This window comes from Ursus americanus, chromosome 13 (assembly GCF_024610735.1).
Source record: "Ursus americanus isolate L20-20 chromosome 13, mUrsAme1.1.p, whole genome shotgun sequence".
Taxonomy (NCBI): Eukaryota; Metazoa; Chordata; class Mammalia; order Carnivora; family Ursidae; genus Ursus; species Ursus americanus.
Window position 1 is genome coordinate 63,985,701 of NC_142139.1, and position 12,456 is coordinate 63,998,156.

The 12,456-nt window shown below is 36.9% G+C and overlaps 1 protein-coding gene across 1 annotated transcript in view; it reads left to right on the forward strand.

Annotated features, from left to right (window-relative positions):
• INTS9 (integrator complex subunit 9) overlaps positions 1-12,456 on the forward strand; it is a 104,193-nt gene that overhangs the window by 23,145 nt on the left and 68,592 nt on the right. Inside the window, exon 2 of the mRNA XM_045773969.2 lies at positions 8,974-9,101. Within this exon, the coding sequence (XP_045629925.1) occupies positions 8,974-9,101 (128 nt within the window). The remainder of the gene's footprint in view (positions 1-8,973; positions 9,102-12,456) is intronic.

A 12,456-nucleotide genomic window follows, 5' to 3' on the forward strand; every position in this document is an offset into this window, starting at 1 on the left:
GTCACTTCTTTATTCCACTGCCAGGGAGAAAAGCGAACTGAACCTGTTTTCTCTTTGCTCATAGATCTCCATGAGTTAGTTAAATAGACAAAGGAGAAAAAGGAAAAAATTGTGATATCATTTATAACTTATTTCATTAACACTATTGCGTATAAAAAGCAGTTCCTTTATGGTGCTGTGCAATTCTCCCAAACAATATTAAAGAGCTTTTGGCATTAACTCAACCTAGAGGTTATAGGTTACATTAAAGATAATTAAAAGGAGTTCAGCAGCAAAACTACTTTACAGTGAGAGAATCCTATCACTTTTTTTTTAATGCAATGAAAACCCAACAAAAGAAAATTACTGCTATGATGGATTATAGACCAATTAAATAATTTAATTTACTTGGGACCTTTGCTTTATCTTACATTAGCTAGCTAACTAATTTTCTTTGTTCACAACCAGATTATAAATTCAGTCTACATTCTTATCAATTCAAAGTATGGCCTTTTAGAGCAGCACATCATTTTAGATCATGTCAAAAAAATTTTTTTTTTTAATCCTCTCTAATGATCCCTTTTTTCTTGTGTAGCATGGGATGCCATGGTCGTTAAGAGTATTCTTTCTGGATCTCACTGTCCTGGATTCAATCCTGGTACAGTTCTTACAGTTTTGGGACCAATGTGCAAATTTCATAATTTCATATGTGCAAATTTCATAATCTGTGTCTCGTTTTCTTCATTTGTAAGATAGGAATACACTTCCTACCTCATAACGTTCTTGGGAAGGTTAAAGGAATTAAATGTGAAGTTTTTACAGAGTGCCTGACACTACATAAACACCATATCATAATAACTGTGTATATTTTAATTATTTTTAAATGAGACTAGTGAATAGGAGAACATATATGATATTTTGACCCATGGTTCTTTCTGCAAAAGACAGACTTATTCCCCAAAGCCAATTCACTATAATTCAGTTTGTCATGACCAAACTGCTAAGTTTAACAAATGTACTAATTTGCTAGATCTTTTGTTTTATGAAGTTTATAGTAATTCATATTGCTTTTGAAGATTTCTGTGAGGTTAAGTTGCTTGGTCATCATTTTGTCTTCGTGGCAGGTTTTTAAAGTATTAGAATTGCTGAAACCTGAGGTCATGATGTGAGTCTTCTTAGTAATAGATTTAATATTCAGAAGCACGTATTTTAAAATCAGTAATCCAAAACCCCCAAGGGCTGTGTACCTCAGTGAAAGGAGTGCTAGAAAAGTATCATTCACTTGCTCAAGAGGTCAATAAGGAAGATTGTCTCTGCAAGGAGGCTGAGCCAGTGCTTTAAGAGTGTTAAAGGTGTGATTTATAAGCTCTTTTATATAGTTACAGATATTTGAGCTGAGAAATCAACATAAAAATTGATCTAAAGATGGTGATACTTGGGACCTGCCTCAACCCATTTTGCATAGAGTTCCCATAGATATAGCTCCACCAAAGATGGTCTTGCAAAATTTTAAAACAATAACAAATGAAATCCACTGTGAGACTCAGCAGTTATAGTAAGACTCTCAAGAACTTCAGAAAACTGTATAATCTGATGGAGAGTCTAAAATTAGTATGTTAAAGTGATTAAAGACGTATATGGAGATAGCAAACCTATGAAAAGAAGAAAATGCTATTCTTTTAAAGATTTGTTTATTAAATTTATTTTTAAGTAATTTCTGTGCCCAGTGTGAGGCTCAAACTCACAACCCCAAGATAAGAGTTGCATGCTCTACTGAGTGAACCAGCCAGATACCCCAAGATGCTATTTTTTTTTTTTTTAAGAGAACCTCTGGGGGTTAAGCATCTGACTCTTGGTTTCAGCTCAGGTCATGATCTCAGGGTTGTGAGACTGAGCCCCATGTCAGGCTCCACGGTCAGCACAGAGTCTGCTTAAGATTCTCTCCCTCTCCCTTTGCCCTTCCCCATCCCCACTCACTTGCGCATGCTCTCTCTCTCTCTCTCTCTCTCTCTCTCAAAAAAAAAAAAAAAAGTGTTAAAAAGAGAACTTGTAAAAATGAAAAACAGCCACTGAAAGGAAAATTTCAGTAGAGGAGTTAAATAGCGGATTTAACACCACTGAAGAAAGAACTAACAAACCATAAGATGGAGTTAAGGAAAGTATCCAGAATTCACAGAGCTCAAAAAGCAAAATATGAAAGGATAACTTAGTCACAGAGATGGAGAGTAAAATGAAACATTACAACATACATTTAATAGGCATTTCACTAGTAGAAACTAGAAAGAATGAGAGACAATATTCAAAATTATAATAGCTGGCAGTTTTTTTTACAGTTGTGAAAGACCAGTCCTCGTATGTTAGAAGCATAAATCAAAAAGAAAGTTATACCTATGTAAATTTTAATGAAAGATCAGAACACTAATGGCAAAGAAAAGAATTTAATTGCAACCTGTAATGGAACACCAGTTAGACTAGCAGCAGATTTCTCATCAACAATAATAGATGCCGGAAGACAAGTTGAATATTTATGTCCTTAGTGTTCTGAGATAATTTGCTCCCCTATAATTCTATTTCCATCACTGTTAAGGAGTAAAATCAAAATTAAGACATTCCCAGACCAGTAATGACTAAAAGTTTACCTTTTGAACACCATCACAAAGGTGATATACTGCAGGATGTATTTCAGGAAGAAGGGAGTTGAACCCAAAAGGAAGAAATGGGATTAAAAAGGACTGGTGAGCAAAGATCAGTTAAAATGTCGGTAAATAATCAGTAACTGTGAAAAACAGTCCAAAATCATTGACTCAACAGTACTGTTGTTAGGACATATCTTTCTTTTATTTACATAGCATCAAGAAGAACAAAACAACAGTAGGAATTAAACCATGACAGGGTGCTTTAATGATGGCACTGATCATTATGTTAATCTGTTACATCAAATTCCCTTTCCTTTGAAATTTCTTTTATCTAGTCAAAGGAATTTGGCAGTTGCCATCAAGTGAATTGCTTTGAATGTGATAGGGAATCCTTTTGTACATATCTTAGTTACAGGACCTAGCAAAGCTTCATTAACTTGTGGATAGCTTCCATAGTAGAAAAAAATCAGTAACTATAATTCAATAAATCAAGAAATAACAGTATGACCATATTTCTGAGAAATACAGAGGTAACTAGAAGAAATAGCTAGAAGAATCAAAAGTAGTTACCTTTCAGAATGGGACTATGAGATTTTTTATAGCTTATAAAACTGATTCATTGTTAACTGTGTATGTGTGAAACTTCACTTAAAATACCACATAAGGGGGCACCTGGGTGGCTCAGTCGTTAAGGGTCTGCCTTCTGCTCAGGTCATGATCCCAGCGTCCTGGGCTAGAGCCCTGCATAGGGCTCCCTGCTCAGCAGGGAGCCTGCTGCTTCCTCTCCCACTCCCCCTGCTTGTATTCCCTCTCTCGCCGTCTCTCTCTGTCAAATAAATAAATAAAATCTTAAAAAAAAAAAATACCATATGAGACAATGATTCACTAAAGGAAAAATTGGTACAGCTATATTGTTTAGAAATAAACATAGAAATAGATTTTAAGCAAAGAGGAGCATTACGTAGTAATAAAAGAAACCCTCACTAGTAATACTGACTCTTATATGCTTAGTAGTGAAGCTTCAAAATATATAAAGCAACATTTGACAAAATTAGAAATTGACAGTTTTTCTCTCCTAAAACTCAAGTAAGAGTATGGGAGATTTAAATAAGATAATGAAGTTGACGTATTCTGTATACACAATTAGATTGTCTTTTCAGTTTTCACTGAAAATTGGATCATTCGTAAAAAAAATCAACTATTTACAATGCACAGAGTCATCAAGCAAGTTTCAATAAAGATCCAAAAATAATGTACAGATTCTTTTCTCTGACCATAATAAAACTAGAAGTCAGTAACCAAAAGATAATCATTACCACCTGTATATTTGGAAATTAAACCAAACACACTTTTGAGCAGTTTGTGGCTCAAAAAAGAAATCACAATGGAAATTACATAGTATTTAGAAATGCATACATTGAAAACACAATATAAACTTGTAAAACGCATCCAGAGCAACTTAGAGGGCTATTTGTAGCCTGGATGCATGTTTTAATCAGCTACACATCCAACTGCAGAAATTTTTAAAATGTAACAATTTAATAAAACAGAACAATAAAACAGCAAAAATTAAATAGAAATTGAAGAGCAAAAATATACTTATTGATAACTGAATAGTTGCTTATGAACTAAAGAAAGAAAATATTTTAAATTGTAAAGGAGGAAAAAAAATTAATAGAAGAGAAAATACTGCATTGCTCCTGGCTCAGAGAAATGTTACTGTATAATAAAAATGGCAAGGGTGTCTGGGTGGCTCAGTCAGTTAGGGGTCTGCCTTCAGCTCAGGTCATGATCCCAGGGTCCTGGGATTGAGCCCTGCGTGGGGCTCCCTGCTCAGCGGGAAGTCTACTTGTCCCTCCCCTTTGCCCCTCCCCCAGCTCGTGCTCTCTGTCTCTGTCTCAAATGAATAAATAAAAAATCTTTAAAAAATATTTTTTAAAAATGGCAGCATTCCCTAAGTTAATAATAGATTGAATGTAGCCTCCATTGAAAACATGTCTTTAGAACTGAAGTCTAGTCATTCTAACTTAATTGAAAATATTGCAAAGTATAAACATTACAACATTGGGAATAAAAATGAAAAACAAGCCCCATGGAAAAATAGAGACTTCAAAAATATAATCTGTTACAGGACTTGGAGATGTAGCTTACAAACCAAGAATAACTTAAAGGTGAAAGGAATCACCTTTCTTGAATTCTGCTAGGGCATTGAGGAAAATAGACTTATGTTTTTGTCCCAGTTATGGATGAGAGATCAATTTAGGACTATCTACGAAAACAGTATTTTCAGAGATCGGTTAAGTTTGTCACCATAATAGCTATTCTGTGTCAATATCAAAAGGAAAGCAACAAAGAAGGAATACAGATAGTTTGTAAATTTATCCATGTTGAGTGATGATCATTTGTTATACTAATTTTGCTTACTTGTATGTTTGAAATTTTCCACAATTTTTCAGTGAAAGTAAAGGAATGGGGAAGATATGTAGTATGTTTAACTGAAAAAGTTTTTATCCAAAAATATAATGCTTATACATGTTAAACATATATATAAGTTCCATAACCACGTTCCATTTATTCAGTAGAAAAAAGAGATCAACAGGCAGACAAGGAAATGTTGATGTAAATCATTACACAGAAAAACCTGCAGCTTTGTTATTGGTTAGGAATAAAATTAACATGAAAGCATTGCTGTGTGTTTATTAAGCTGGATTAAAATTATAAAACCTTACGTTCGCTAGACTACTCACTTCTGTACTCAGTAGTGACTGTATCTTCCTAGAGGGAAAACTAGCAATAGACAGTATTTATAAAATTGTTCTCACTTTACCTAGTCTGTGGGATACACAAGTGTCTAAGACATTAGTGAATGCTACTATAGAATAGAATTTCTTCTCTAAAATGCTGTAAATTTAGGTGGCCCCCCAAATACAGGTGACCTTTTCAGCCCCGGATGGTCCTGTAACAGATACCAGTGAACACATACTACAGGTCAGGCACTGTTTCCATGTGTTCAATCCTCACAACTTCAGGAGGGTAGCTTGTATTACTGCATCTTACAGGTGGGGGAACTCAGTCTTTGCAAAATGAAGTGATTTGTCCCCACATCACACATTAATAATGAGCTCACTCAGGATTTGAGCCCAGGCAGTCTTACTTCAAACCCCCTGCTTTTTAAATCATTGCTCCAAACTCCCTCTCAAAATGAAAGCCACGTATCAAGTAGTTGACTTTCCTGTGTAGGGCCATTTAATTGCTTCAAGATAGCTACTACTAACATTACAGCTTCATTTTCGTATAGATTCTAGATGGTTTTGACCATAATGCTGATGGGAATAAGCAGTGAAACAGATCTTCTGATATATAACTGATGACATTGTAAATAGGTACAGCCTTTTTTGGAAGGCGTTTTGGCAGCATATTTCAAGAGCCATGAAATGCTCGTATTTTTTGACCTAGTTAATGCCACTTCTGGGAATCCTCTAAAGAAATAGTCTAATATGGAAAAAGCCGTAAGCACTAAAGTGATCACCACAGCCATGTTTGTAATAAAGCAACTGGAAGCAACCCTAAATGTTCATCAGTAAGGAATGATTAAACATACCATGGTATATTTACTTAGGAAGCCAGTAAAAATGAAGTGTGATGCAACGTAGACAAAGAAAACACAGTCATCTTGAGCTTTGAAAGCAGCACACAGCTGTATGTGCACTAAAATTACAGCTTTTACAAATATGAAAAAAGACAGAGGGGAGCCTGGGTGACTCAGTCGGTTGAGCTTCTGCCTTTAGCTCAGGTCATGATCCTGGGGTCCCGGGATCAAGCCCCACATCCAGCTCCCTGCTCAGCAGGGAGCCTGCTTCTCCCCTGCCCCTCACCCACTAATGTTCTCTCTCTCTCTCTCATAAATAAATAAATACTTTAAAAAGAAGATGGAGTAGAACAGTGGTTGTGGGTGATATTTTTCTTTCTGCTGTTTTTCAGGCTTTTTGTAATACAGATTTATTACTAATCTTAAGGTTTAAGTGACACGATTACTTAATGTTTTTGTGTATTCGTCTCCTAACCATCACTAGATTATAAGCTGCATGTTTAAAAAGAGCATCACTGGACAAAGGCAAACTTCGAGCACCTTGCAGGTGCCTCATTTGCTTGTTGCGTGAACCGCGGCCAGTCAGTCTCAGCTGACTCATTTGACCCATGAAGTGAGCGGTGCAATTTGCAAAACATGAGTGGAATATTTGGAATCAGGGGACCTTGCTGTATGTCTTTGGCTCTTAGACAAGTGGCTCAAACTTTGTAAAGCTCAATTTCCTCATCCATAAAAATGGAGCTAGGGAGATCAAGGTCTGGCACTCCTTTAGTAGACACTCTGAAAAGTGTTCCTTCCATTCAGTTACGGCCCTTATAAAGTGTTCCTCACCTTTCTTTATCCTTGCATGACAAGAGCAAATATAAAGTCTTCAGCTAACATCTTTTGAGCAGCAGCTTTTACGCGTTGATCTTCTGGCCTAACTTGTTGTCTATAATTTAGAATTAAAGATGAAGGAAGAAAAGCTTTGTCATTCAATGTGGCTTGAAAATTTTTCAGTTTTTTTTAACCTTTTTTTTCCCAACTATAAAAATGTAGTAAATGGTCATTGTCAAACATTTGGAAAATACAGAAAGCTGGAAGAAGAAAGTTATACCATGATCTTTCTACCTAGAAGTAACCATTATACATTTCCTTTTATTTCTTTTTAATCTTTCCTGAATATCTGATTTTTTTTGAAGGAAAAGTATAGGAAAACTCTTATTAGAGCATTTGTTATGTTTGGGGCAGTTTAATATGATGTTTTGTGTTTGTTTTGAGATAGTTTACCTTCAATAAGTTATTCTTACATAGGGATAAAGACCAAGCTAGCAATAAGGAACCAGATGGAGGACGGGGGTAGGGATATCTCTGTCTTAATTAGTAGGACAGTTTTTTCTGTAATTCTGATACCTGCCAAAGAGTGAACTTATGTAAAATCTAATTACCCAAATCATGCTTCCTGGACTTTTTTTTTTTTTAGGACAATTACAATTTTAAATAACTTGTGATGTTTTCTTTGCAACTTATCTTGTACCGTTTCAGACCATGAGTTGTGAATTTTAGTTTGGAAAATACAGTCATCATACATAAACTTGGAATAAAGAAAAAGCTTACAGAATAACCACAATTTCTTGGCTCTTGTCCTTATCATTTTTGGAACATGCAATTTTAAAAAATCATTAGTCCCTGTAATATCCTCTGGAGAAAAGGAAGAATTTTATCCAGTGACAGAACCAACAGAGCAGCAAATACCTAGAAAGACAGCCTGAGCTACTGTGGCCATGTGGGGCCAAGCATTGATGTCACATTACCCTGACTTGTGTTGGACTTGTACTTAAATCAGAAAGAATGGACTTGTTGAGGGATTGAGAGCATTGATCCCTCCATTTTCTGGGCTTTGCTGTCCAAAGGCAGCTTCTACAGGATGACTTTAAAAGTAGGGGGAAAGGTCTTTTCCCTCTTTCATTTGTTTTCTTCAGAGCAGCAATAGAATTATGAAAGGTGACAGGGTACATCCCATATAAATAATTTTCAGTGTGGCATATCTGTCATCCCCACTACATTGAGGAGGACGTGAGAAATGTTTGAGGTCAGTGTATTGTCTTGCCTCATCACTCTCCTTTGAATATGCCACTGTGGCTTGTGCCCCTTTGACTTCTGAGGTCTGCTGCCACAGGCAAGAGACTCTTGATTGGTTGGGAGTAGGTGTCCCTCACTCCTGCTTAAGTATCTGCACATCAGGGAAGTCACTTGTCCTTTTGAGTCATTTCTTCTGACAAGGATGGGCCATAACTCCTTACTGATACTTGGCTTATTAACCCTTTCCAGTCACTTCCTCTTTGAGGAAAATCACTTGACCTCTTCACAGGAGAAAACCTAACCTATAGCACCATTTGAAGATCCAGCTTAGAATTTAATTGATCTCTACAGCTTTAGGCAGTACTTAGGTATGAGGCGATCGTGGGGATTTGGAAGTGTCATGTGAGGGGGAGCAGATAACTAAACCCTGTAAACTTTCTACTTGTAGTAACTTTGGTCCCTCCAAAACTGTGCTTGCCTGAGATAGTACTTAGCGCCCTACGAAGAATTATGACCTGAGCCTTTTGGTGGGAAGTATCCAGAGTATGGGGGCTACTGAGGGAAGTAGTATCCAGAAGCTGCATAGAAAGTTAGCTGACTTACTTGCTGTTCTTATAAAGAGGAGGTGATCAGTTCTACTTAATTCACTGTACTTTTTAGACTTTTTCTGTAATCGATTATTGATAAAAGCGATTTAATTTTTTTCAGTATTGCCTGTCGGGGCACCCGACCTTACCGTGCAATGTGCTCAAATTCAAATCAACTACAATTATGTTGGACTGCGGACTGGACATGACTTCCACTCTCAATTTCCTTCCTTTGCCACTTGTTCAGAGGTATGTGCTGCTGCATCGGGGACAAAATGAGCTTTAGTTTGCTGAAAAATAGTACCAATTAGCATAAAGATTACCAGTACCTTGTGCGTTGTCCTTAGTTTACTTTGTTCCCTTAAAAAGGTTCTTCATCAGAATTACTTCCTTTGGCTGGGTTGATGGAAAGTGTTGTATTGATTTATTGATTGACTTCTTTATTATAACTTCTTCTGAGCGTCTGTAAAGTGTTCCTGCAACTGCTCCATGCAGGTGAGGTCATGTATATTTCATCTTTCTTGCTAATTCATATAAGAGCTGATAAATGGTCAACTGATGAGCCCAAGAATTGAATTTTAGAATCATTTAACTGCCTTTGCAGGGACTTGACATCATAGAGCCTGACATTTCTTTTTGATAGCTATCTATGTGTTATTTTCATAATAGTCGGCCTTAGATATCATAGAATCATGTATGAAGCCAAAGTCCTTGTCTTAAAGCAGATAGATTACTCAAAGCTATAGTCACCACTGTTTACTCTTAACTATGACTCTAAGAATTTGGTCTCCCAGCTTCTGCTCATTGAAAACAGCAATTTATAAGAGAGGTGGGTAACTTGCAGAAACAAATTATATTCCCAGTAACAAAAAGTGATACCATATAAGAGAGACAGAAAAGCTGTCTAAAGCAGATTTAAGAGCTTAAAAGCATAGCAACCTGGGGAAGCCATCTAATATATCTCATTCATTCCTGAAGACATCACTGTGTGCAATGATTATTCATAATGATAATCTAGAAAAAGTGTAATTTAAACTCAACCTTTGATTTTTTTTTTTTCCTAGATAAGGGATACAATAAGGTGAAGGGGACAGAATTCAGAGATAATTCCAGATTACATTTTATGCAAAGCTGATAAAATTCAGTTATAATCACATCCAACACTTGGAAATACATTTATTATCCACAGATACTATCTTTCTATCTATCTATCTATCTATTTACAATTGCTTCAGAAACTGTAGCTATCACATATATTTCTGTAAAAAATGACTGACAGATTATTTCTTATTAAAATAGCCTGAGGGGCGCCTGGGTGGCACAGCGGTTAAGCGTCTGCCTTCAGCTCAGGGCGTGATCCCGGCGTTCCAGGATCGAGCCCCACATCAGGCTCCTCCGCTGTGAGCCTGCTTCTTCCTCTCCCACTCCCCCTGCTTGTGTTCCCTCTCTCGCTGGCTGTCTCTGTCTCTGTCAAATAAATAAATAAAATCTTTTAAAAAAAAATAGCCTGAATTATTGTCTGTTTCCCCCCAAAGATTACAATGTTCATTTATTTAGTGTTTATTAAGAATCAGCACTGTGCCGGACCAGGGGATACAGACATGAATAAGACAACTTTTCTTTCCTCATGGAGCTTATATTCTCTTGGGGAGAAAGTATTCCACAGTCGAAGATTTCATTATACTTGTGTTAAGAGAACAAGTACATACTTGTGATAACTACTAAAAAAATTATGTATAAGATATTATGAGAGTTTCCAAAAGGGGGCCTACGCGCTCTGCAAAGTCATGAGTTATTTTGCTGCTGCAGTCCTGAACTGGGCACAAAATTCTAGCTGCGTATTTTCCCTTTCCTGTTCATTCTTGTCTTTACCTAATTCTGTGTTCTCACAGCCCTGACTCAGCATTGGAATCCACTTCCACTTTCTTCCCCTTATCACTGTTCTTTCAGAGGGAGGTTATGCCAGTGTGATAATTGGCAGCCCATATATAGTTCTTTACAAAAAGTATTTTCTGTTGCTCAGGCCAGAAACCTTGGAGATATTCTTGGCTAAAATAGTACCCCCAGTCCCTTCCTAACCCGTCATCCTGCTTTATTTTTCTTCATGGCACTTACCATTACATTATATATACATATATGTAGTGTATATATTATCTGTCTTCCCCACTAGAAGTTTTTTAAGGGCAGGGATTTTTTTTTGTTCTCCACTGAATCCCCAGTGCCTAGTTTTTGGCATGTAGTAGCTACTCAGTGAAGATTTATCGTATGAATGAATCCTTTTATCTTCTCCGGATTCCAACCCTTCTTGAAGAGTGATTTCGCTGTTAATTGTAATCTTTCCTTTATCTTGAAGCTTTCCATCTTGATTCAGTCCTTCCCATTTAATTATGCTCAGTTGCTTCTTTTTTGTTTGTTTTGTTTTGTTTTTTAAAATTTTTATTTTGTTGTATTAGTCACCATACAGTACATCCCATTTTTGATGTAATGTTCCATGATTCATTATTTGCATATAGCACCCAGTGCACCATGCAACATGTGCCCTCCTTAATACCCATCACCTGCCTATCCCAATCCCCCACCCCCTCCCCTCTGAAGCTCTCAGTTTGTTTCCCAGAGTCCACAGTCTCCTAACTTAATATTTCTAAAAAATTTTTAGCCTTCTCTCGGCTCCACTTCCCTCTTCAGCATTACTAACTCCTCTCCAACCTATGCTTTGCCCATTACCACCTACCGGAACAGCACTCACTAGAGTCACAAATGACTTCCATGTCACTAGATGCATGTTTGTCAGTCCTCATCCCACTTGCCATTTGGCAGAACTGTCCTCCATGATCATGCATTCCCGGTTTTCCTCTTTTCTGACTCTTCCTCTTCTATCTACTTTGGAGATTCATCTTTCTCTAATGACAGTCACATATCAGAATTCTTCAATATCCAGTGCTTGGCCATCAGAGTCTCCACCGAGGGAATTTCCTAGGTGCTCAGGGCCTGGATAATCTTCTAAAAACAATAACCTACAAATATGTAACTTTAGTTAATAATTCTCTTCTGAGTTCCAGACTCATATACCCAAAATGCTTACTGAGTTTCTTTCTCTCCTTGGATGTGGCTTTGAAGGCACTTCAAAACTCAGCATGTCCCAAACTGAATCCATGAGTAGACTTCGTTCAGAGGAGGAGAGAAAAGCCTCCCAGACCTGGTTTTCCTCCACAGTACCCTATCTTAGTGACTGGCATGCTGATATGAAAGCCAGAAAACTGGGAGTTAACTTAGATATGCCACTCTTTCTCATTGCCCATATCCAGTCTTTCATGAAGCCTTGTTTTTTTACCTTCTCAAACACTCTAGAATCCAGTCACTTCTCTTTAGTCCTGCTGTAGGCGTGACCATCTTTACAGGCATTACTCTCAAGGCCTCCTAGTCAGGTTCTACAGTTCTGATCTTGCCCTCATCTGAATCCAAAGCCATTTTTGTGTAACTTTTATTTTGAAATCATTTCAGACTTACAGAAAAGTTGCAAGAATAGTACAAACAACTCCCCATTACCCTTGTTAATATTTTATCACATGTACTTTATCATTTGCTCTTGATACATATGCATACA